General features: G+C 38.1%; 1 protein-coding gene and 1 long non-coding RNA gene across 4 annotated transcripts in view; one reads left to right on the forward strand and one right to left on the reverse strand.

Annotated features, from left to right (window-relative positions):
* The window catches only part of LOC121727328 (TBC1 domain family member 4), a 55,268-nt gene that overhangs the window by 9,090 nt on the left and 18,831 nt on the right, over positions 1-27,347 (forward strand). The window contains exons 1-2 of one of the 3 annotated variants that reach the window (XM_042115095.1): positions 8,192-8,425; positions 23,713-23,785. In XM_042115095.1, coding sequence (XP_041971029.1) covers positions 23,717-23,785 — 69 coding nt within the window. In that variant the 5' untranslated portion in view covers positions 8,192-8,425; positions 23,713-23,716. Of the gene's footprint in view, positions 1-4,871; positions 4,978-8,191; positions 8,426-23,712; positions 23,786-27,347 lie in introns of those variants that run through there. The other 2 variants (XM_042115094.1, XM_042115096.1) reach the window with 2 other exon arrangements.
* Positions 4,665-27,277, reverse strand: LOC121727344. The gene is made up of 3 exons (XR_006035651.1): positions 27,264-27,277; positions 24,127-24,135; positions 4,665-4,767 (listed from the first exon to the last, which is right to left on the reverse strand). It is a non-coding gene; the product is annotated as an uncharacterized LOC121727344 (long non-coding RNA).

Consider the following 27,347-nt stretch of genomic DNA (forward strand, 5'->3'; position numbering starts at 1 on the left):
TGGTCGGATAATGCCAATTCAATGTTAAGGGGATTCCACACTGCCGTTTTTCCATACAAACGCTCTCCCCTGTTTCCTCCCTGGATAATGCCGGTAGAGTTATGATTTTTTTCCTGAATATCTATGGCCACTATTAGCATGTCCCTATGTTTTCTTTTTTTTTATAATTTTATTAATAAAAAAGATAAGGACGTCCAAAAACCCAAAAAAATGGCCAGATTTCCCTCTGTGTTCAAACACCCAGAAAACAAAACTGGCTAAAATAAACAAAAAAAAAATAAAACATAGGAACACAGCTCAAGCCTTGCTTTAATTCTTAATGAAAAAAGTACTTAAATCGGTTAAGTTTTGGAGAAGGAATCAGCGGACAACGAATCGAAGATTTTCTGTTCTTTTATTAGAACTTTTGTCGTGTTGTCTTTATCGCGCTCTGCGGTGGGAGACTTGAGATTGGTGAGACAGCAATACATTTTCAAATACCTATTTTCAATTTTTCTCGCCCCTGGTGTATCCTCTTAATTGTGATCAGTCGGCTGGGTTTGACTTTACGCGACCAAACTACGTAGGTCCCCCATCTGCCTGGGAATCAACTTCTCTGATAGTACAAAAAAAAAACGTGAGGCACTCGGGGACTGGTATAAAGTTGCATAGCAATAGCTAGTCTACACGCAGACGCGACGTCTAGTCGCACGCACACAAACACCGTGCCGAAGTCTGCAAATGTCGCGCTGTGAAAATTCGCAGAGTGGACGGGGCCTAAACGAATTTCAGACAGCGAAGTTTCCGGAAAATGAGAATACCTACTGTAAGACCTTCCAATTTTAGAGGTCACTTTTAAAATGTATTTTATTTCATCATTATATTTTATATTATTTTTATAATTTTAATGGAAATATTCTTGTGAGAAACCTACCCAAAATTTGTTATTAAAATGATATTATGATATCTAGGTATAAGTAATAAAATTAACCGAAAATATAACACTTTTATTTTTAAATATATAAAAATATTGTTATAATGATGAAGTTGGTGTGGCGGTAAAATTAATTAATTTTTTGTTGTAAAGTTGTTCTATAAAACTTGTAATATAGTAATTAGTAAAAAATTACTCTACGTACATAAAATAGGCAGTCTTTACATCGAAACCGTAGGTAAATATTAATTTACTAAGTGCTCTGCAGTAGTAAAGTTTCAAAATTCAACTTTATTAGTACCATATAGCTTGGTAGGTACCAATAATTATCGAAAAAAAAAAAACAAATGAGACAAAAGATAGTTGATTTGGTATTGATATTTACATTATTACTTATATTATATGACTTTCCTCATAATTTAATAAACGACACAATTAATGACGGCAATAAACCTAACAATGACCTGTTACATTATTGATTGTAGACTGCGACCTGGAACCTGCTATTAATAATTCTCAAAGTAAAGAAACATAATATTATTAAGGGCCTGTTTCACCACTCCCTGATAGGTGTGGGATAGGTTTTGCACCACGTCATATCTGACAGATAGAGTATGGAGTGTCAGCTGTCAGATAAGTTGCGGCTAGCCTATCCGGCACCTATTAGGAAGTGGTGAAACAAGCCCTAAGTGTCTCTTTATTACCGTTGAACCGATTTTTATGTTTGATACATACATATTTTGCACTGCCCGAAACAACAAAATACCGCACGATAAAGGAATTTCTGCTTAAACGAAGTTATGACAAACATCTAGCAAATTAATAAAGTATTAAGAGGATACACCAGGAGCTAGAGAAATGAAAAAAAAGTACGTGTAATATCTATAGCTGTCTCCCTTACCTCAAGCCTATACCGCAGAACGCGATAGAGACAACTACATAAAATCAACGATTCGTTGTCCCCTGATTTCTTCTCCAAAACTTAACCGATTTAAGTACTTTTTTACTAAAGATTAAAGAAAGGCTTGAGCAGTGTTGTACCTATGTTTTTTTTTTCCATAATATAGCCAAATCTGTTTTCTGGATGTTTGAACACAGGGGAAATTCTTGCCATTTTTTTGGGTTTTTGAACGTTCATATCTTATTTATTAATTAAATTATGAAAAGAAAGAAAACATAAGGACATTGTATCAGTGGCCGTAGATATACAGGAAAAAAATTATAACTCTACTAGCATTATCCAGGGAGGAAACAGGGGACAATGTTTGTATGAAAAAAAGGCGGTATGGACTCCTCTTAACATTCAAGTATGTACAATTACCATTACTTCCTTTTTAAAGTGGCGTTTACAAGTGAAAAAGTGTTTTTTCAGTTTGTAGGATTCAATTTATGAGATTGGATGTTTTTTCAGAAAAGGTAGCAAAAGGCAACTGGCAAGGGTTGCGACTCGCGGCCTCGACCCGGCCGCTTTGGCCTACTGACCGCGCTACATACAGCTGTATATTTCGGTCTAGAACTGTTATTATTAGGTCAATCGATGTTTATCTGCCTGCTATTTCTAGGTACTGTACCTGTACTTATAACTCGCGATAGATCTACAATTATTCTTAATTGAATACCATCAGACCGGTCCTATTTTATTTTGTTGGGTTGTGTGAAGTCAGTTTTAGTTGGTATCTTTAACGCTGGGTTTGACATAGACCGACCAAATTATGTAGGTCTGCTATCTGCGTAAAAATAAATTTGTCTAATAGAACAACAATTCAAGGTGTTATCCACAGGACACAACTTCATGGCTCATGCGCTAAATTCGTTTATCGTGCGAGAACCGTACATTCCTTAGCTTTGTGATAAAACTAATCTATATCCTTTCTCGGTCCCCTAAATATTTAAATACTAGTCTTAGCGTGATAAAATATAGCCTATAGCTTTCCTCGCTAAATAGGCTATCTAACACTGAAATAATTTTTCAAATCGGACCAGTAGTTCCTGAGATTAGCGCGTTCAAACTTCAAATAAGCCATTTCATATAATTTCCCACGTTTTTTCCACATTTTCCTCTATTTCTTAGCTCCTATTGGTCTTAGCGTAATAAAATATAGCCTATAGCCTTCCTCAATAAATGTAGATAGCCCATTTATTGAGGAAGGCTATAGGCTATATTTTATTACACTGAAAGAATTTTTCAAATCGGGCCAGTAGTTACTGAGATTAGCGCGTTCAAACAAACAAACAAACAAACTCTGCAGAATATAATATTAGTATAGATACCTATTTACCAAATTTTATCTTAAGCAGTTCAGCGGTTTAAGCTAGTACTGGTAACAGACAGACACTCTTTCGTATTTATAATATAACATTCATGTCCTAGCTTATTATAAAAGCCAGTATATACGTATAAATTAAAATAAACAGCTATAAATGGACATACAATAATCACACATAAGTATACCTACCGCATAATCTGATTATACGAGTATAACACAATACCTAATAACATAATGACTAAGTGCCTGCTGCCTATTGATGTTGAATGCAGTCACTGCCAGACATACAATTATGAGTTAAAAGCCATAATATTAGTAAACGTGATGCAACTAGCAACATACGAGTAAGGACCATGCCACACGATGCGATGCGGCGGCGCGGCGGTACGGCGCCTGGCCGGTGCCGCTCCGGTGTCCTACATATAAAAACGGATGGTATGGCACACGGCGCGTCCGATGCCGCTCTGGAGCTGCACCGCACGCGCACCGAAATCGAGATAAGGCGGGGACGCGGGGAGGTCGAGTCCGTCGCTGCTACAGTACTGCAAAAACCAAAAACGTTGCGGTGCCGCGGCCGCACTCACCGTGTGGCCGGTAGTCCGGTGAGACGGAGTACGGACACCGGAGCGGTGCCGCACCACGTCGTGTGGCATAGCCATAATGCATTATTGCAAGTGGCAACATTGAGTTTATGCATTACTGTATAGTTAGTATATCCTAAGGGCATTGTTACACCTACCAAGTAAAGCGGCGAGAAACTGTTCTCGGCCAATCAAATTGTCTGTTTGTACTACCTTGCCAAGTCGCCACTATCTCGCCACTGTACTCGGTAGGTGTAATCAGGTCCTAAGTACAGTAGGACTAGTCACACACTTGTGTTTGTGTAATGTCACCGTGAACTGTCGCGGTCCCAGTAATCTGGACGCACCCAAAGGTTTACATTTATGTAGTAGCGGAGGAAACTCCTGAAAATCTGTCGCTGCCCACTGAATCAGCACTGTGTCAGTGTAATGTCAAAATTGTGTTTCAATCCAAATCCAATCCAGCATTCGGAGGCCATTGACAGTAGGTGCAGCGCCAAAATTCAGTCATCAGGTGCTGCTAGCGTCCGCTGTACTGCAGCGCTGTTGCTATTATAGTAAGGGCCTGTTTCAGCACTTCCTGAGAAGTGCCGAATAGCCTATTCACCACTTCACTTGACAGATCAAGTATGGAGAATCTGTCAAAAAGTTGTGAATAGCCTATTCGGCACTTTATCAGAAAGTGGTGAAACAGACCATAGGTCTTGTAAAAGTTATCTGGCCATTAGAATCACTCCTTAATCACTTGTAACAGAAACTTCCAGGTCACACCAATAAAATATATCAAAATAACACATTGCTTCATGAATGTGAAACGTGATCCATATGCCAGATGAGCTTTGTAACAGCTGATTACAATGTGTGTGGTTTATTCTTAGCACTTACTGATAATATTAAGTGCCGGATAGGCTATCCACAACTTATCTGACAGATACTCTATACTCTATCTTGCAGACAAGTTGTGGATAGCATATCCGGCGCTTATAAGTAAGTGGTGAAACAGGCCCTAAAACTTTAAATATATGGAGCCGCCCCAAAACCTAACTTCTTCGTTTATTTAATTCCGTCTTTATCTTATCATTGAACAAATGAACAATCATTCTTCCTCAGGGCAAGTCAGGTCCCCGGGCGGGCGGACGAGCTGTTCTACATCCTGCTGAACGAGAAGGAGAGCCTGCTCCAATGCTACCTGTTCCGAGCCAACTCTGACGCTGAGGTAAGTTCCTGACGATGAATCTGAGATAGAAGATTCTAGAACAGCGGTCCACTGGGACTTTATCAGTGGTTCGCGTGAAGTTACATTTTGAAATTCACACCCACCGGCCAAATAGTGCAAAGCTTCTTCGTAAAAGTCGTGACTCCACTTTTAAATCGCTAATTCTGAAGATCTTTATTTTTTAACCCCAAAAAATTTTACACCAAGACCAAAACGTGTTTGTGGCTCGTATGAAAAAAAGTTGAGTACCATTGTTCTAAAACATTTTTTTTCGGCGATCAAGTCAGTCAAGAATGAATGATTTATTCTACTTGGGGCGGTAATCAGGACAATAAGGGGAACACATCTAGTGTTCCCCTTATTGTCCCCCCTCCCCTTATTGTATCCCCTCCAACCTCCAAGATACTCGTACTTCTTTCTCTTTGATCTGGTTCTCCGGACCCGCCCAGCAGGCTTAGTATGGTCACCATAGATCCGCACGTAGAACGGTTTCTTTCTACGGGAGAATAGACAAAGAGACACACAGATAAGCAAAGGAAATCATTCATCAAAGAAACGGGAAAAAATGGACGCACTGACAGCAGTGCGTCCATTCTTTCCCGTTTCTAATGTTGTCACGCTAAGCCTGCAGTTATAGCAGCAGCTGCTGCAGCAGTTTAATCTGAAATCCTAAATGTAAAAATATATAATTATATTCCACCGTAAGAGACATTGCACTCCTTAGGCCGGTCACACGCACGCACGTTATAAGAATTTCTGATCAGAAAAATTCTGACGTCCGCCGGACTACCACACCGCATACCTATCAGAAATTTCCTTTCGGCGAGTCCAAGTTTAGTACAAAATGTAAAATAGAGAAAGCGCTATCCGAATCAGAATCAGAAACATTTCTGCCATCCGATCGACGGCATTTGACACTCGTCTGAGTCGGACGTCAGACACGTCAGAATTCTGATAGTATATAATATGCGAGGTCCACAACAATACATATTATATACATATGAGCAGAATGCGTTCCGGCGGGCGTCTGAATTTTTCTGATTAGAAATTCTTATAGTGTGCGGCCGGGGTAGAAAGAAACTCCCGCTAATGATGTGACATTGAAGAAGTAACATTATACTCTGTCCTTCTGAGTTTTGTCTATATTATTTACTAGTGGATCTAAATGTTTTAAAACGAAGTTTACTACCACAATTCTATGAAACTAAACATAACTAGGACTCTATTAATTGTTATTGGACACATAAACTTAATTGCCCATAAAAAGTTCGTAACGTTTTGACGGCTTCTTCCGTGTTTAGTCCAAGATATTCAACGGTGTCGTAATACTTACATTAGAATCTAATGTTTTTCAATTCATTAGATAATGCATGCGGAGCAGCCGAGGAAATACCTTTTTTTTTTTTTTTGCGCCGAGAAAATGCTTTTAAGCATCTTGCGGGGGATGGGGTCCTATCCGCAAGTATGTGGGTCTCTGCTGCGTCCGAAGATGGTGGTGGACGCAGCCCCTACGCACTAAAAACTCGGCGGTACTCCACTATGCGCCTTGGGCGGGCCGCGGGATCGCGTGAGCCTACACCACGACTCCGCCGGCGAGCGCCTGCTGCTGCGCAGGCTCTTCTCTGTTGGGGCTTTTTGCCCCGCCGAGGCCAAGAGAGGCCCCAAAGGGCATGCAGCAGAGGGATCTGCTGCAAGCCTCTGCTAATCCTCTATGTTTTGATATTAGAGGAATGAGGATTGATTAATAAAAACCGGCCAAGTGCCCAAACTTGTATCTATAAAGAATCAGGAGTTCTCTCAGCACCTTCCGAACCACGGTATACCAGGTATACCTCGCTGCAAAATCATGCTTAGAATACTTCTCACGAAACCGAAGTCACCACATGTTTCCATTTAAATTTTGAGAAGTTCCCTCGATTACTTATGCATCCTTCATCAGATCACCACTTTTGTGAATATAATACCAAATTGGGATGATACCACATATACCAAAAGAAAAATTTTGAAAATCGGTTCACAAACGGCGGAGTAAATCGCATTCAATATTATTCTACATTGAAATAGAATAATATTGAATGCGATGATAGCGTCGTCCGCCGGATCTAATGTAAAACATTCCAAAATCAACAACTCCTTATAAATAAGAAATTAATTGAAAAAACATTTTCCAGTAGACCAAACTGTAAATCTAAACCATTCTCGAATCTCCACGAACACACACAAAAAATTTCATCAAAATTGGTCCAGTCGTTTAGGAGGAGTTCAGTCACATACACACGCACACAAGAAATATATATATTAAGATATTATTGTGTCTTATTTTATCTTCCGAGTACTTCTGTCGAAGCCAGTTCTTTTCGGAATCTTTGATGTGAACTATTGTTCCAGCCATAACAATTTAGAACTCTTCCAAGTAAAAGAATTTGATTGCCAAATCTGGGTCGCAAATATTATATTAAATATTCGATTCCACAGAGAAAACAATCCGGCACCAATAAATAAACAAGCCTATTAATAAATCTAACTTATTATAAAATAATAGAAAGCCATACTTATGGATCACAAACAAGCTAACATTGACTTTTGACAATAGTAATACACTCGTATTAATCTCGATAGAATATAATAGATACACTACGAATAATAAAGTACAATATATACATAACAAAAACTTTCGTAAGTCAGATCTATCAATGCCAAGCAACAACGCGTCGCAAATATTGGTTTAAAATCTTATCTCTACATAGCGCTCTATGTTCTAATTATATGCTAACATATTTCGAGACAACATCCTTTCGGCGACATTATAAATATTTACGAAAAAAGGACACGTTTTTAAATGTTGAAAAAAAAAACTAACATTATAGTAATAATATTAATTATTAACTAAATTTTGCCCCAAACTTCGTTCGTGCAGAACCAAACCAGCTACATCAGGATATATTATTATTTTATTGTATCCTAGGGAGATATTGTTTCCCTCTCTTAACTTATCTACTTGAAAAGTTTTAATTGTTTCAACGCGTATATCGAACCCAGGTCCTTCAAGATGAGAGACGAGCTCTCAACCGCTGTCTGTACTAATGTGCGAATTGTATTTTTTACAAATATCAAAGTTCACAGTGCGTACCTACGATAATAGAACTTGCCAAGAATTATGTGACGCTCGAAAATGAAGAAAATGAAAATGTTCACTTCAGTTCGGTATCCGCGCCCACTACACGCGGGTGTTTCCGAACGCGCGCCGATTCAAATTTAGAATTTAGAATGCAGACGTGAATTTGTTTTTTTTTTTATGTGAATCAACAGTGCTATGGAATCAATCGCTTAAGTGCCTAAGTTTTTGTGGTTATTGAACGAAAATGCCAATAATTCCTAATCAGTGTTATTGGCTCGTTACACTGTGACTTGCGATCGTGTTTGTAAAGTGGAAGTGATTTATTAACTCGTAAGTCAACAATTATAATTAATTGTTAATCGTTTTTTAATTTTATTCAAGCGCATTTTTTTCCGTTCTTTCTTTTATGGTCGGAGCTTATTGCGTTCTATTAGGCTTGTAATAGAGAAAATATTATAAAATGTTTGCGTAGTAGGGGGTAAACAAATGTAGGCGTGTTTGACACATATTATTGACCTCAGAAGGTATGCGAATAAATTTAAAACTATCTCAATAATTTATTCCGTGACCGAGTGACCGCGACAGGAGTCCATCTCTGGGATGAAATTTCTAAAAAAAAAAAACATTTTTTTCACATCGGTAATCGGTTGCAACTTGTAGTACCTAGTTGTAGTACATAATATTTGTCTAACGGCCGTTCCCAATATTTGATCTATCTCTGGTTTTGCCCTACTAGAGATAGGAATAGCTCACATTAGACATTAGAGACATATATTTTATGTCAATTGTGAGCTATTCCTATCTCTAGTAGGGCAAAACCAGAGATAGATCAAATATTGGGAATGGCCGTAAGTGTATTTGGGACTTCAATGTTTAACGATAATTGCGTGGCAACTGATTGACTGTTATTATTGCTAGAGGAAAGGCGTAGTCTGAAACACAAACATAATATTATTGTAACAATAAACATAATATTATAATATAAATGGGGTATAAACTTAAGTACATTGTGGTATTGAGAATGATTAATTATTTTCCTTCAAGAGTTTAAATTGAAAATTAAACAACAAATACGCAGCACTTACAGCTGCTTTATGTTTGCTCTTCGGTAGTTGTTTGTAAACAACTTGGGAATGTACTACAAATTTTGCAGATGTTGCTACCAATCCCTTAGGTTTCAATACAAATATGTTTACGAAAAAGCTAATTGGACCAAAAGGATATTATAGATTACCGCTGTTGTATGATTAATGAGTAACTGAGATTAAGTTCACACGTTTACCGGGAACCGTTTCCGAAAACTATCCTAAAATAATAATAATAATACTCCCCACACCGGTTTCGGTGACGGTGGCCGGTTTCATTAAAACCAGACCAGGTACGCAGGAGTAATTTTATAGTGCCCAAGTGTGTGCGCAGTACACAAGAGCACTCTCTATTCCTTTACTCTCATAACCCAATGGGACGGAAGACCGACACGACTGGCGAGAGATCAGGCGCAGGACCGACTTTTTACATGCCCATCCGACGCATGGATCATCTTACTTGTCCTTACTTGTCAGACAATCAAGTGATCAGCCTGCATTGTCCTAACCAAACTTGGAAATAACATGTTTCCAACGCGGGATTCGAACCCACGACCTCCGGAGTCGAGAGCGACGCTCTAACAACTAGACCACGGAGGCGTTTTCCGTTTCCATTCTAAGATATCCTTTCGAGACTCAAAATGTTTTTCATAAAAAGTTCAGCGGTGTAAGCATCAGGAGCTAATCACAGTCAAACTAACTAACAGAAATCCAGAATATTAGTAACATTCGAATATTAGTAACATGGTAAAGTCCAAATCTGACAAAAATTATGTAGACAAATTTGTAGAGCCTTTAGGGCCCTTTTTTCTGTAAACCGTGTTATCGCCCGCGCGCGTATCTGGTTCAGCATGCAAGTTGCTTGCATCCTATCATTTCATAAAATAAGTGTTTTTCCGTGCGCGGCCAGAAGCAATATATTGTTAAATGTTAAGGGCCACACATTAACAGTCCGCCTGCAGGCTCTGGTTGGCAGGCTGCCTGACAGTCATTGGCCGTCGATACAAAATCTACAAAATGGTCAGAGGAACTGTGAGTCTGTAATCTTTTCCGATTAACTGCAAGGCGGTGGCCTGCCGGCGAACTGTTAATATGTGGGGCCCTTTAGCTGCATGCGGACCAGATGCTTGCCCAGGCGATAATCCGCATGTCAGGAAAAGCGCCTAAGTTATGGTGATGGCGGGCGGTGATTATGCGCACTGCAAAGCGCACTGCACCATACGGCCAATAGATTCATTTGTAGTTTTGTATAATATGGTGCATTAGAGAGTGGAACTTTTGCCCCGAACCTTAGTTTTAAAGTCAGCACCACAATAACCCTACCCTACATATTCACAGTTAAAATCTTGTCGTCGATAATGTCTGCTAGTCTGTTTGCGAGTACATACTAGCAAAAGGCTGATAATTAATCATTAATAAAGATCTATGCTGTGTGTTAGAAATGTTTCTCTATCTGTCTCTATTTTGTTCTTCTCTGTAGTTTTCTAACATACAGTCAAGGACGAAAATTATACCGATACTAGATGACGTCCGCAACTCCTTTGCGTCAAAACGCGTTTATCACGCCGAAACCGTTTATTTTCCGGGATAAAGTGTCCTTAGATGTCTTTTCCCGTGACTCAAAGTAACTCCATAAAAAATTCAGCAAAAATTTTTGGTGTGAAGTTCGGGTGTGAAGAGGTAGCAGACCGACAGAGAGACAGACAGACTTTTGCATTTAGTGTCTAAACACACCATGCCGAAGATACGCGGCAAGATTACGCCTGCAATGTATTTCTAATTACCGATTATACACAGTGCCGAATTTCTTTCTTTCTTTCAGTTCTTATTAGTGAGCGGAATAGGACAAAACAATTGGTCATTATTCGCTGACAATAACAAGATGGAAGTTACGGAAGTGCTATATTTGTGAAGACCGAATGTTTGGATACATGTAGTTGGCGCTGCGCCAGCTCTGGTGATACTATACAAACGTGGATGTTTTGCCTCAAAATTTATTTAAAAGTGATCCTTAATTCGTTGGTGTGAAGGTCCCGAAAGAGGTGAAATGATCATGAACGGATAACGTTAGGTTAAACATCGATTATTTTTAAATACCTTTGCCGTATTCATTCAGAATGTTATGATGGTAAAGTCGAAATTAAACAATTTGCTATACAGTTGTCTTGTAGGTAATGGAAGAAGGAAACATGTTACACTAAAAGCTAAAGCGTTAGCAACATCTGTCGAACAAAACATCAAGGCAAATACAACGCAAAAATTTTCCTGCTTTAGATTAGTTCAAAATTTGTATCGCAACCGTTTTCGAAGGTTAATTGAAAGTCGTAATTATAGACGTGTGTGGATGAACCAGATATAAGGACAATAATTAAGCTGATCGCACATTTATCAATTGTCAGCACAGTACGCGCCGTACGCGTGTAACGCACCGGCCACCGCATATGTATACGAAATGCGGCGCGTTCGGCGTGTGCGTGCTGATAAATTTGTGAACACTTTTACTCATATCTTCCCTTATAATTTGAACAAACCTTGTAACCTATTTCATTATCTGGCTATACTTGGTACTACTAATATAATATATTCTGTGGCTTACTGAAGGGTTAAATCCACATTTTTAGGGTTCCGTACCAAAAGGGTAAAAACGGGACCCTATTACTAAGACTTCGTTGTCTGTCCGTCTGTCTGTCACCAGGCTGTATCTCAATGAACCGCTGTAGCTAGACTTATGAAATTTTCACAGATTATGTATATCTGTTGCCGCTATAATAACAAATACTAAAAACAAAATATAATTAATATTTAAGGGGGCTCCCATACAAAAAACACAATATTTGGCTTATTTTTGCTCCATAACAGTACGGAACCCTTCGTGCGCGAGTGCGACTCGCACTTGGCCGATTGTTTTCTTTCAAATCATTTCGCGGCCTCCATTTATGCAAAAAACGCAATTCTTAACTGTTACTTACCTGCTTCATCTACTAACGTCTTTAATTGTAACGTCGTACTGACTACAAGCAGGCTGCAGGTCTATTGTGCTACAAGTGTATGAATAATTATGATGTTACAGATTAATTGTACTCTCTCTATGCTGTAAGTTCTTACTCTAATTTTTGAGGCAAACAATAGTTCAGTTTTAGACCAACTCAAATAAAATTACGATAGTGCCAGTGCTGATCCAGGGTTTGAACCAGTGATGCTGACACCCACTATTTAAAAGTATTAAATCAACATAATATTTTATGCCTAGTTTTATCTAAGAATTTTTAAAGCAGTAAATTTTTTTTAACATAGCTGCTCCATGCTGCGTAGGTATTATTCGGAAAAACTTATCATTACGTGTGAGTGTGTGTCCTTAAGACAATAGAACAACGTATTGTGGTCGTAAAAACAAAAATATTTACACACTTCTTAGCGCTCCTACATTGACGACACACCGTCCCACAGTGTACGGAGACAAAAAATCGGCAATTTTCTTTTTTCTTCAATTTTGAATGGGCATTAGTATTACGAATACGAGAGTAGAACACCCGCGTGTCAATTCGCAATAGTTTTTATTCTACGAGCTACCAAAGTTTAGCGATTTTTTGCGGCCCGGAACCGAAAAATCTATATACTTACTCGTATCTCCAAAATTTTTACGTAATAAATAAAATTTTGTATTCCACCTGAAAGCCTATTAAATAAGGTATATTTCAAGCTTTTTTCTTGATCCCCGTGTCGATATTTTACCTACAATAAAATAGTTTCCATCTTTAGGTTTTTATTTTTTTAATCCAAAACCAAACAAAAGATGCAATCGAAAATATCAACAAATTAAAGGCAACGATGTCAATACTGGATATGGCATACGCCATCAAAACTGTAGCAACGTTTTTGCATGCAAAATGTGTATCGAGAAAATATTGTCGTCCTTTTTATCTTACAGCATATACTACTTTCTCTTTCACTCATTTCACGCTTTCAATGCATATTTTACGTAATCAATGCATTAAACACGTCCGACTGTCACCGCGTCCTATGGCACACTGCTCTCAGATGAGTGAGCTCACTAATTTCGAGGATGACACATTTTCGCGCTGACGATTGTGTGGAATGCTTTTTCTAAAGGTGATTCTATGATTAAAGGTATACAAGCATTCTATAATAAAATAAAATAGCCTTTATTTGCCTGAAATTATAACTAAACAATATACTTTACAGTTGCTTAAATAATATTAGTGTACATTAATTAAGGCACCCAAAAATGAGTAAAGGCCTCCTCCATGTTGTGCCAAGTGCTGCGGTCACGTGCTATGCGTGGCCAGGCGGCGCCCGCCACCTGCACGATGTCGTCGCTCCACCTGGCGCGTGGCCTGCCGCGGCCGCGCGCGCCGTCTCGGGGGTGCCAGTGGAGGATACGCTCACTCCACCGGCCGTCAGTAGCTCTGGCGATGTGGCCTGCCCATTTCAGGCTCAAATGAGCCTGCAGAGCATCGTTACTGCATCTAAGACTTTTGTTTTTTGTCTGATGTCGACGCTTTTTATTTTGTCTATTAGTCTTAGACCCAGCACAGAACGCTCTGCGGCTCTCTGAATAGTGGCAATTTTAGTTATTACATTTTTAGTGAGTGCCCAAGTCTGACATCCGTAAAGGAGCGATGGAAGAATGGTATTGTCCATCAATTTTTTCTTCAGATGTACTGGGAGTTCGCTTTTAAATACGTCTTTGTTTGCCCAGTATTTTTTTCAAGCAGTAGCGATTCTCCTGTCTACCTCTTTGGAAGTAGAGTCTTCAAAAGCTATCTGCTGGCCCAGGTAAATGTACTCGCTGACGTATTCAATTGTTGTATTATTTAATGGGATAGGTATTTGTTCACCATTTGTCATTAGTTTTGTTTTGTTGAAGTTCATGTGTAGACCAATTTTTTGGCTTTCAGCGTCGAGCGACTCTAGCATATGTTTCAGACTTCCGTGTGTTTCAGCTATGATCACAATATCGTCCGCGAAGCGTAAGTGTGTTAATCGCTCTCCGTTAATATTAAGCCCATGTGACGACCAGTCGAGACTCTGAAACATTGACTCTAGAATAGCCGTGAACATTTTTGGCGATATAGGGTGCCCTTGTTTCACGCCGCGCTCTACCTGAAAAGCTGGGCCAATTATTTCAGTCTTGATTTTAGCTTGGCAGTTTTTATAAATCTCTTTAAGGATAGCTATGTATTTATTGGGAATCCCTTGCTCTTTTAAACTATTCCAAAGATGTTCGTGGGATATAGATTCGAATGCTTTTGTGTAATCTACATACGCCAGATAGATGATTTTATTGTACTCTCTACATTTTTCTATGCACTGGGTCAATGTAAATATATGATCTATAGTGGAGAAACCTTTCCTGAATCCTGCTTGTTCTTTTGGTTGTTTGTCATCTCAGGCGTTTGTTCTTCGAAACAATATAACTGATGAAAATAATTTGTAGAGCGTCGGAAGTAGGCTTATCGGTCTATAGTTATCGATTAGGTTTGGATCACCTTTTTTGTAGAGAAGTGTTATGATTGAATATAGCCAATCTGAGGGAATTTCTTCATTTTCGAGAATTTTATTAAAAAGTTTTGTCAACAGGGGTGTAAGAGGTTCTAACATTGCAACTATTGAATCCGGCGAGACTCCGTCTTCCCCGGGTGACTTATTCTTCTTTAAGTTTTTTATTCCTCGCTCTATTTCGTATGTCAGGAAGGCCGGGACATCTTGATTTTTTCAAAATGTTGTTCCGGATTAGTTTTGTCGATGTTTGAATAGAGGGTAGAGTAGAAGCCAGTTGCAATTTTTATTATATCTCTTCTGTTTGTAACTTTTTGACCCGAGACGTTGTTCATACCGTGTATCCATTCCTTTTTTGTATCGAATTTTTTCTTTGTTAGTTTTGTAGAGCTTCGATTTTTAAATTCATGTTCTAGAGATTGCATCTTTATCCTGTGTTTATTCGATTTTATTAGAAAATTTCCGATTTATCTATTGGCGAATAATAATACTATTTTGTTAGCAACTAATTGTTTTAACGACCAGCAGATGGCGTTATTAAGTAACACGAAGTCAATGAGTGTTCGCTATACCGAGCAAAGCTCGGTCATCCAGGTACTAGTCTCTTTAATCTTTAACTACGGCACGGCGTTGGCGTGGTTTATTAGGGACTAGGGTAAATAACTTGTGATATTTCCCGCAGTAAAAAGTAGCCTTATATTGTGTTAATCCGGGGTATCAACTAACTCCATACCAAATTTTATTAAAATCGCACCAGTCGTTTAGACGTGAAGAAGTAACAATCTCAACCACTTTCGCCTTTATATATTATTTATTACCTACAGAAATACTCGGATTCTGATGTTTTTTACTGTAGCTTATCTTTTCAACATCGTTGTTGATTGGTTACTGTTTCGAAACTAGCAAGCTCTAGTGAAAAAAATAACTGTAGTCAAAAGACCCCAGAAGGATTATTTACCAAAAAAGTCGACATAGCTTCATTAACCGACTTCCAAAAAGGAGGAGGAATATGTTCGTCTGTTTATTTTAATTTGTTTTGATCCAATTATAATATCAATTAATATTTGGTCGAGTTTCAATTTTTGGGCACATTTTTATTGAAATTAAAATGAAGTTAATACTTAACGTGAAAATGCCTGCGTAGTACGTTACTATCCAGATTAGCAATCTGAATATTCACACAGAAAACCACTCAGGCATCTTGGCCCATATACAATATAATATAGGTATTTATACTTATACTAACACTAACACTAAACACGTATAGTCTGCGACATGGGGCGCGACGTGTTCGGAAGTCGTCCTCGGAACCTCCTGTAGACGACTCCAATCGGCCAGAACTCCTCCTTCTCGAAGGTCGGTAGATGATGCGTCGGAACCGGAGACTTTCACCACAAAGGAGCTAAAATTCACTTTGTGACAGGACTCCAAACGCTCGAATTATAATAATACCATCTTTAATCCTTCATCCTTGTGACAAAACTTCTAAGCCCGTAGTTCAAGTTTTAATTCCAGTTTACTGTTAACTTGTTTGACGCATAGAGTTGTTTAGCATTGACATTTGACTACCAGTCTTTGATTAATCTTCATAACAAGGAAAATGGATTAATTATTTTGGCCCATTGAAGTTGACGGCACAGGCTCACTTAATATAAAAAAAAAAACGTTATCTATATTTCTGAGTAAATTTGAATCAAATACTTTCAGAACGCCCTACATGTTGCCTCCCACCGGTTCCGGAACTAACCCGGCGAGAAGAACCGGCGCGCGTAAGAAACTCGCAACTTGTTAGTGTACAACACACTAGGAAACTTTGCGAGTGTAGTGTGTGTAACGTTTTATTTGTTAAAAAAATGTATGATAAAAGCATAATTTCAAAATAATATTAGCACGAAGCACTCCTTCACCATATAAACTATAACTGTGCAAAATTTCAATCACCTATGTTTCCGCATTTTTCGTCAAAAGTTATCCAGAGTTTTTCGCTCGCGTATTAATATACAGGGTGTAACAAAAATAAGTGATAATACTTTAGGTTGTGTACGTGTTCCTTGTAGAGAGTTCACTGTGAAAGTAGCAGCGCTAAAAGACCAAATTTTTTTTCTCTTTTGTATGGGGAAACTCGTGACCCTCAAGCCCTTGCCTATAAAAAAAAGTGAAAAAAATTTTTCGTCTTTCAGCACTGCTACTTTCACAGTGAACTCTGTACAAGGAACACGTACACACCCTAAAGTATTATCACTTATTGTTACACACTGTATAGATACGTATAACGTAGGTAAAGTATATTATTGTAGTTTGTACAGGTACATAGACATTATTTTTATGTAATCATTGATGCAATGATTTTAAACTATGTAGTTACTTTAACCAAATAATCTTCTTGCAATATTTTTATGGCGAAAATTGTGCGTGGAAATACATTGTAGATATATAGGTGGTTTCAATTATTTATATTTATTGTACTTCACGCTTTGTGTGAATTTTATTTTATGGCGTTTGTTTCTATTGACCTAAATGTATGCAATCAATTCTAACATAAGTACAGTGGTTTTTTATTATTTGAGCGTGAGGCGCGGGCGTACTAAAAGGCTTATCCACACAGATTTTCTCTATGTTATCTATACTATATTATAATATTATAATTGGAAAGAGTTTGTTTTTTTGTTTGTTTGAGCGCGCTAATCTCAGGAGCTACTGGTCCGATTTGAAAAATTCTTTCAGTGTTAGATAGCCCATTTATCGAGGAAGGCTATAGGCTATATTTTATCACGCTAATACTAATAGGAGCGAAGAAATAGAGGAAAGTGTGGAAAAAACGGGGGAAATTATTTGAAAGGGCTTACTTGAACGTACTGGAGCAATTTTTATGTTATTTGGCACACATGAAGAATAGACCACGTGAAAGGACATAGGTTTCTTTTTTTGCGGAAAAATAAACGGTTTCCGTGACATTCCTAAATTACGCGGGCGAAGCCGCGCCAAACATCTAGTCCATAATATTTTAATTCCATACATTGGAATTTGGAATGCGCCGCCCGCGCCGCCGGTACCGGGGCCCCGCTGCCCGCTGATTTTAGGCTTTTTGAAGATACCTGTCTAGGCAAACATAATACATAGGTTTATTCGTTACTTAATCGCATTGGACGTGTGTCTCATACTCGACTGAACATGACTGTCTCAATAGATACATTACCATAATCGTACACGATAGTATTTTCCCTCATAATCACCGAAGGGTGTAATCTGAAAGGCGTTATTTACATCCTCGTGTATTTTCAGTGAGACGAGTGGAAGAAAATGAAAATTATAATTTTTTTACGATAGATAATTTATTGCATAGCTATGCAATATTTTGCTTGGCTCCTTTTTACCCGACTGCCAGGAAGTTCTTAAGTTACAGCCTAAAGATATACAGACAGACGGACAGACGGACAGACATCGAAGTCTTAGTAATAGGGTCTCGTTTTTACCCTTTGGGTACGGAACCCTAAAAAATGTGGATTCTATGTATAGCTACATTATTATATTAGCTAGATGATGAAGTAAGTACCTTAGCTGTTATAAGATTTGTTCAATTTATAATTAATATTATAACTGGGAAAGTGTGTCTGTCTGACTGTCTGTCTGTTACCTCTTCACGCCCTAACAGCTGAATCGATGTTGCTGAGAGGGGTACGAAGATTTTGAGCTGCCAAAGTTGCAATATCTTAAATTGGTAAAACTTTGGCAGCTCATATCTTCGAAATGTGACACCTTACGTGGTTTTGTCCAAGATTATTTTTCCGACCCAAATATCGACCAATAGAATTGCACCATTCGACGTCACGTGGTACAACCTACATGGTATTATACTGATAATTTTTTGAAAATTTTCTCTGGTAGTTGCTATATATAAAAAACAAATTCTAATTCTATTGGCCGACATTTGGGACGGAAAAATAATCCCCCGAATACCACACGAGCTTCAAAATTATCTGGCATTTCCCTCAAGGTTCCCTGCAAACAAATAAAGTCGTCAAGTTTTTCAAGAAATACCCGATAATTTTGAAGCTCTTGTGGTATTATAAGTGATTATTTTTTGTTTGTATTGATGTTAGCTATCCATTTTTGAAAAAAATATTCGTGAACGCGGAAAAACACAATTGCGGTCGGCCAAAATCTTCGTACCCCTTTCAGCAAAATTGGATTAGCTGTTTGGGCGTGAAGAGGTAACAGACAGACAGACAGACACACTTTCGCAGTTACAATATTAGTGTGGATAAGTTGCAGCTATAATATTCTATAATAGAACTGGCGATTATGAAGTGGGTAAGTAACATTTTACCACATAAGAGAAATCTATGTTGTAAAATGTCACTTTTTAACCACTCATGTCTTCAATCAGCAAAGGGTGTAAACTGAAAGGCTTTATTTGCATACATCCTCACCGTTTATGGTAAATGGTGATTGTAGGTGTTATGGTTCACCTTGCGTTTTAATAATCAGCATTCTAGACAGTAATTAAGGTCTAAGGTTGAGTGGCATTTTTATGGCCTTAACGATTAGCGCCCATGGACATTCATAACTGAGTTCATAAGGTTATCTAGGTAACATGGGCTAGCTCTTCAGAAGCTTCGAACCTGAGAACGTATTATAATAATGTAATGAAAATTGTATCAAGGCAATATTATGTAGAAGTGTAAGTCTCTACTAAGGATTTAAGGACTTACTGATCTTGTCACGGAGCTCCGTGACAAAATCAGTAAGATCAGTAACAGTACTCCGCTGAGTACTGATTCCTGACGTTTCTGTTACTTCAGTGGTTGTGGTCACAGAAGTGGTTAAGGCTAACGTGACAGATGTCCTTATTGTAGAAGATGTTTGACTTCTCGAAGACACATCAATTGTAATATTTGAGTCTACTTTTAGTCGCTACTACTTTCCTGTAGATTTCCTTATTATTATCTTCCATCATAAGTTCCTACTTCTCTTTTTTCTCCTATACAAAACCTAATAGTACGAACACGGCAACTTTTTTGTCATGGGCCATGGCAAATTTCGGAAATTATTAATATATCACGGCACACCTCATTAGAAAGTAGATCTAATGAGGTGTGCCGTGCCGCTCTATTCTCTACATAAAAAAGCGATCATTTTTTTTTAATTTATTAACCAATATAATAATATAAAAGATACATTTTAATATACAGCAACAAAAAACCCTGACAGGTTTATCTTGTTGCTGGTTCACACTCCTTATAAAACTAAATAAAAGCAACAAAATTACTAAGTTTCAAAGTACTCTATAATATTATACAAACGTATATTAATTTATAGTTTGTCTAGAAAGAGTAGACACAGTACAAATTTTTTTCTAAACGTAATCATCATTCTCCAAAGTTCGACCTTGCACATCCTTATCTCGATTCAGCAAGGTTCATTATTCAAAGAGTCAACAATAAATTTTTCATGTTACCCTGCGTGGCTCTTGTCGTGGTTTCGCCCCATTTTTCAGTAGGGCGGCATAGGGCGGCGTAGGGTAGCGTAGGGCGGTGTATGGCGGCGAAGGCGCGGCGCTGACGTCACGTGTCATTGACCCCGGTGATAAGTAATGAGAATTCCCACTACCCTCGACAGTAACGAATTAACTAATTAATTACTGGACACGATTTAGTAACGAATAACCATACGTTGTTATGACTGTAGTCTGTAGTAATTTCTAGAATTAGACTAACAACGTTGTTATTTAGCTAAAATAATATAAATTGTAAAAGGGCATTCTCTCATGTGAAATGATAATATTATACATGTACGAGTTTTGTAATGTACTTTGAAGTCATCTCATTAATATTAGGGCCAAATGTAAAAACAAAAATGTTTATTCAGTCAATGGACTATACTCCATTCGGGCTAACTTGTCGCTAGCGGTCATCGCCTCCCTGTCAAAAACTTGTCATTTTCCATATAAAACCACGATAAACAATATCTGACACTTCATTGTCAATCGCGGTTTATATGGAAAATGACAAGTTTTTGACAGGGAGTCAATGACCGCTAGCGACAAGTTAGCCCGAGTGGAGTATAGATTTTAGTAGGTTTTAAATGTACATTTGGCAAATGGCAGCACATGATGACGGAATCTAAATTTTTGTATGGAGATTCTTTGAGTCCCGGGAGAGGACTCTCGCGATGGAAACGTATTTTTTATCTTGGAAAAACGTACGTTTCCATCGCGATAAACTAATTTTGTCGCAATAGAGTTGGTTCCTCATCTAGTATCTAATATAATATCTCACTTGGGATCGAACCCACATCTGTTCAAAGTGTAACTTTACAGAGGTAGTATCCAATAGGTCACGGCCAGCTCTTACTATAAAACAGTGTGATAACTGATAAACAACACTCACAGAGGTGACAACATAGAAATTAGAACGTGCGAAGAAATTTTACCGTTGTCATATGATCTCTCTATGTGATCCCAAGAGCCTAAAGAAACCTCATCTATTATCTTATATCTTTAAACGAGCAATATAGCGAGCAATATATATATATATATATATATATATATATATATATATATATATATATATATATATATATATATATATATATCGTCATTGTGGTGTCAAATTATTATATATATAACACGCTACCATTTGTAAACTTACATAATAAAGGTGCTCAAACAACATATTCTTTGGAGTTCTACAAATCATCCTCTTGGAACCCTACAACGCGAGTGAATGAAATGGGTGCATGACTAAGAAAATGTTCGTCATTTTCCATAAATTGAGGTCTTAGGACTGCCAATATTATTTCAAATCAAAAAAAATGGATTTTATGCTAAGCCAGATATATTAGCCAGATGATGAAGTATGTTACAAGGTTTCTTTAAATTATGAGGGTAAAAATGATTTGCCCTTTTGTAATAAAATGTTAGTTATTTCGTAGTATTTATATCTCAATGGTTATTTCACTTCAGCCCCTCTACATGTCTTCAAATGTTCATAGGTATCATTACCTCGTGATCCGTATTGCTCTTAAAAAAACAACAACACAGTTCATTACTACCTGTATTCGTAAAACTAGTTATGCTAAAATATTAAAATATACACGTAGGTAATATAACCTGTCTGATCTTTAGCAAGATTTTGTTTTAGATCATCCAAGTTTTATTTATTTAAATGTTGCTCGCTTTTTTGCGCAGCAATTCGTCATCGCGCTATATATTTTATCGCAATAAGAAATATCCTGTGTTTTTTTTCCGGGACTTATAGTTTTCACATTGAGAATAAAATTGTATACTTAACAATGTCTATCCACATCGGTTCGTCGGCTTATGCCGTATGCGTGAAGGACTGCAGCAGCGGTCGAAACACTTTCAGCCGGCCGGGACCACGAAGTGACTAAATAAAGGTTCTCTTGTATTTATTCTAAAAACTCACTCATAACCAGACTTCATAGCTCTTTCAACTATCTTCATGAGAATCAGTGATGACTAGCGATACTCTAGTAATTTTCACCAAGTTATAATTTTAAATGAGTGATAATAGTAATGATGTAGTGGTGCAAGCCACAAGGTTGCCACCGTTCAATGCTAGCACTTGAACTGCGGCGTCCAGCAGGCACCCTGCCAAGTGCTGGCACGACAGCGAAGCGTGATACCTCCTCTCAATGACCGAAGACAGCTAAAATATTCTTCCAAATTCGATTTATTTTAAGACCCTCTTCATTTATAGACGAATATCTCTACTTTTCCAATCGCTATTGGGTCATCAGGCGCTAACGTGAGAAGGCTGTATACTGTGTGTAACAAAAATAAGTGATATTATTTTAGGGTGTGTACGTGTTCCTTGTAGAGTGTGTGAAAGTAGCAGCGCTGAAAGACCAATTTTTTTCACTTTTGTATGGGCAAGAGCCCCAGCTGCAGGGCCACGAGTTTCCCCATACAAAAGTGAAAAAAAATTTGGTCTTTCAGCGCTGCTACTTTCACATCGAACTCGCTACAAGGAACTACTATTATTTTTAATACCCACAATTGAATGTACGAGGTTTGAAAACCAAAATACGAGATTTTGAGCAGCACGTGTACGAGAATAAAAATTCTAAGGTTGGCAACCCTCATATAGCATACGTAACGCAACAAGCTTTTTAGGCCATTCAGCGTGCCAAAGAGACATACAAACATACACTCAAAAACTGCAAGATGGTCATGCATTTTTCATACATTTTTCTCATTAATACTTTTAGCAGTGACATGGTAGAGTAAAATACATTACATAACTCTGCTGGCGAGGGTAAAGCTGGGATGAAATAAGACGAATTTCTGTTCGACCCGGTTCTTTATTCGATTCGATGTATCGACTATCGAATAACATAGTCGCGTTCCTAATCGACAATTGGACACGGGTATGTTTTCAATCTGAAATGTGAACAGAATACTGTTTACATTTCAGATTGAAAACATGAAAACATGAATGAAAAACATGAATTGAAAACATGTTTAATAAAACAAACCGATTTTACGTCCTAGATCATTCTAGAACTAATATTTTCGGTTACTACAGCTCCCCTCTTTACGTTGGGCGATGAAAAACCGTGATTGAACAACTGTCAATACTGTAAAGTAGCCAGTAAACAATGACCCACGATGGTCCACTACAGGCCACGCCATTTCGCGCCAGACCTGGAAATCGTCTGCCACCATGTAATACCATTGCATTACCACGTCTACACAATGGCGATGACTTTCAGTGGGCCAGCATGGTCCATTGTGAAGATGGCACCTTAAGCTTTACAGTATGTAGCACATATTTTGAAATCGATCATACGCTATCATAGACTAATCAGTAATCACTAATGCACTCTTCATTTTCGGAATCGTTTGTATTTGTCCATAATTGGAGAACTCTACAATAAACACTTTTTGCACTCAAAAGCGTTATCACCGTTCACCTGCTTTAAAACAATCGTGCTGTATCGATTTTCATAAAAATTTTGTATTATGTTGATGTGACGTTTGTTTTGCAGGAAAATGCACCCCGGCCATAGACCGTTGTTCGCGTCCCACTCGGACACGTCCGCCATTAATGTCAAACACCTGGTGAGAGGCGTGATGATTGATTGATTGATAATAATAATTGATTGATGCTGATTAACATTAACATGCGAATGATAGTTTATAAGCTGTATTAACTCTACTTGTATTACAAACATGTCTTAGGCCGGTATAAATAGTCAGTACTCAAGATGCATCTCGGTCTCAAGACACGGTTCAGGCTCTGTGATTGGTTAATGGTTGGCTGTCAAAATATGGACCAATCATAGAGCCGAATCGCGTCTTGAGACCGAGATGCATCTTGAGTACTGACTATTTATACGGGCCTTAGACTATGCCTTATCCGAGTATGCATTTTTCAAAGTCAGTCAAAAAGGATTTTCGACCTTAGCATACTGACATTTGACATACAGCGCAAGCAGGATTACCTATTTTGTTTCTTAATTTTTTTACACATAAAGGATAGATCTAATAATTATTTTAAAATTGATATTCGTAACCTCCAAGTCAAGATACCTATGTGGGTTAACGACTTCTAAAATCAAATTAATTGAAAGAACCTCAATATTAATCACTACATTAATAAGAGGACATAATATCGCTAAGTTGTTTAGTATACTTAGACGTTTGTATGAAAATTGCGATGACACCCGGACGGTGCCATCGTAATACCAAGATCATTTCCCATACGAGAATATTTACTATATTTAAGTTATTATTCAGCTTAAGATAGTAATTACCTAGGTTCCTGTAAACTCCCCAACCCTACCCTCCTCTATTACCCTATTCCCTCTTAAAAGGCCGGCAACGCACCTGCAGCTCTTCTGATGCTGCGAGTGTCCATGGGCGCCGGAAGTTGCTTTCCATCAGGTGACCCGTTTGCTCGTGTTCTTTCATAAAAAAAAACCCACGACCCCAGGCGTGAGCGCTGACAACACGCTCAACCGCTGAGCCAAAGAGGTCGTCCTGTTATTTCGTATTTTAATGTTTGTCGGTCGCAGTCTCGTACCGTGAGGATAGAAAAGCCACCTTTAGCGAAATACTGATAAGCGTGAGTGAATAACAGATATTGTAAAATGTTCCTTGGGCTGCGCTCGGCCCGAGCCTTAGGATGTTCTCCAACTGCCAAAACAGCCTTGTTATTCTATACAGTCCAAACTTATCGACAGCCTTTGGATTTAAGAAAATGCTAGCGTTACGCGCTACATCCGGAATACAGTGTCAGCCTAATCTCGGGTGTTTTCCTCAAAATGATGACGCTGAGGTCGCGCGCACTGACACCCAACATGCTATAAATATCTGGGGGCACGGCCGTGCCCCAGCCAAGCTTTTTAGCAAAGGCACGGCCGTACCATACTTTTTCGAAGCGGTTCGCGGCTATTTCACATCCCCTTTATCGTCGATGTTAACAAAGCTAGGGATTTAAAATTTCGGTCACTAGTTGCAAGTGTTAAAACTAGCTTAACCTCCAAATTGCATGAAATTTCGATAAATAGTTTAATAGTTACGGATGGTCAAAGTAACTGCATTTTATCACTCACTGACTGACAGATCATCAAAATTCTAAGGTAAATAAAGAAATCTATTGATACGTTTACTGAATGTTGATTTAAATTACAAAATAAGTTGAAGGCTTGGCTTGAATGTGATCTGAAAACTTTTTACGACAGAAGTATTGAATGGCTATGCAATATTTTGCTTGGCTCCTTTTACATTTTATGTTTTTGGTGGGATACAAGTTGACCTGACAACATTAACAAAGGACGTATTGACAACACTATATCATAGTCTAGTGGCGTTTAAAAAAAAGGAAGAAAGAAAGAAACTTTATTTGATAAAAATAATTGTACAATAAAAGAAGAAATGTATGTAGTTATAGTATTTAAAACTTGATGACGCCCACAACTCCGTTGTGCCAAAATTTGTTCATCTCGCGGGAACCATACAATATGTACGGTATAAAAATATCCTACGTCCTTTCCCGTGACTCAAAGTATCCAGTTATCCACATACTCATCAAAATCGGTTCAGCGGCTTAGGCGTGAAGAGGTAACAAACAGACAGACACACTTTCCCATTTATAAAATAGTAGTAAGTAGTCTAGTATGGATTACTTTGGAGGAACCGATTAGCGTCATGCTGAATCGCGCTAGCAAAGTTTTCTGAGTGAGTTATCCTCTCAGCTGCCAACCAAGACAGTTACAATCATTACGATATATAGAATGTGGCCATCGATGTATATGAGGCGGACCATAAGCGCCACAATCCTGAACCACCTTATCGAGGTTTACTGAGCGAGTAACTATACTTCAGCTGACAATACCAAGACATGGGGTTCGACCTGACCAAGCATACAACCGCGCTTGATCAAAGATCTCCCTTTGTAGCTTCCACCAAACATTACTAAATAGTAAATAGCTACGTATAGCTTCCACTCCATATAAACCGTCATTGGTAAATTTTAACAAACACTGCGCTCTTGACGCTAACGTTAGAACGTTATATTAAAGAACACACACGTAATATGTGGTGTATTTATAAGAAAAATATGTAATTAATTAAGTGTAATTAATTTACAAAAACTTACGTCAGCAATTCCATCGCCCTTTTAATTCGGTTTAAAAATGCTTATCATGTAGATTGTAATTTGTTAGCTACATGATAAGCATTTATAAAGTTATGCCAAAATTGAATGCTTAGACTTTAGAGCATTCTTATAGAGTCATCATAGGGCACCACTCTCACTTCACCAAAAACTCACCAAATAAAGTTTCTAATAAATAACTAATATTTTTAGGTTCTAGTTGACATACGGATTGGGTCTTAATCCTGTTGTCACTGAGGATATTATGTCCTGCGGGGTCACATTTAGCAATTCCTCTCAAATCTCAATCAATTCAGCAAAATATGAATTGTCAAAAGCGATTTAAAAAAAATTACTCATATTATGTTTCAGAATATGATTCTCCAAAGCGTCCATTTTAGCCCCGCTGTCCTCTTCCCCGCGTTTGTAAGATTCTTTAATTATGTTTTTTTCATTAATACACAGGCATAAGTAATAATTAAACCGGCGTGAAACAGCGCTTGCGCTGTGTTTCTCCGAGTGAGTGAGTTTACCGGAGGCCCAATCCCCTACCCTATTCCCTTTCCTACCCTCCCCTATTCCCTTCCCTTCCCATCCCTACCCTCCCCTATTACCCTATTCCCTCTTCAAAGGCCGGCAACGCACCTGCAGCTCTTCTGATGCTGCGAGTGTCCATGGGCGACGGAAGTTGCTTTCCATCAGGTGACCCGTTTGCTCGTTTGCCCCCTTATTTTATAAAAAAAAATTAATAAGTATACAGTTATTTTTCTGTTTGCCTCCAAAAAAGATACAGTACTTATATTCTACCAAGTTTTTTTCTCTCTATGGATAATAATATTAATTAATAATTAATATTAATATGTCTATTCGGAACAGCTGCAGCCTGCAATCATAAACAAACCAAGGCCAACTAAAAAAATTGAAAATCAATTAGCACACTTATATTAAAACTATTAATGAATAATGAACATGACAAATACGACGTCCGTTATCCTCATGAATGATGGAACCCTGAAAACAACT

Source organism: Aricia agestis, chromosome 5 (genome assembly GCF_905147365.1).
Source record: "Aricia agestis chromosome 5, ilAriAges1.1, whole genome shotgun sequence".
Taxonomy (NCBI): domain Eukaryota; kingdom Metazoa; phylum Arthropoda; class Insecta; order Lepidoptera; family Lycaenidae; genus Aricia; species Aricia agestis.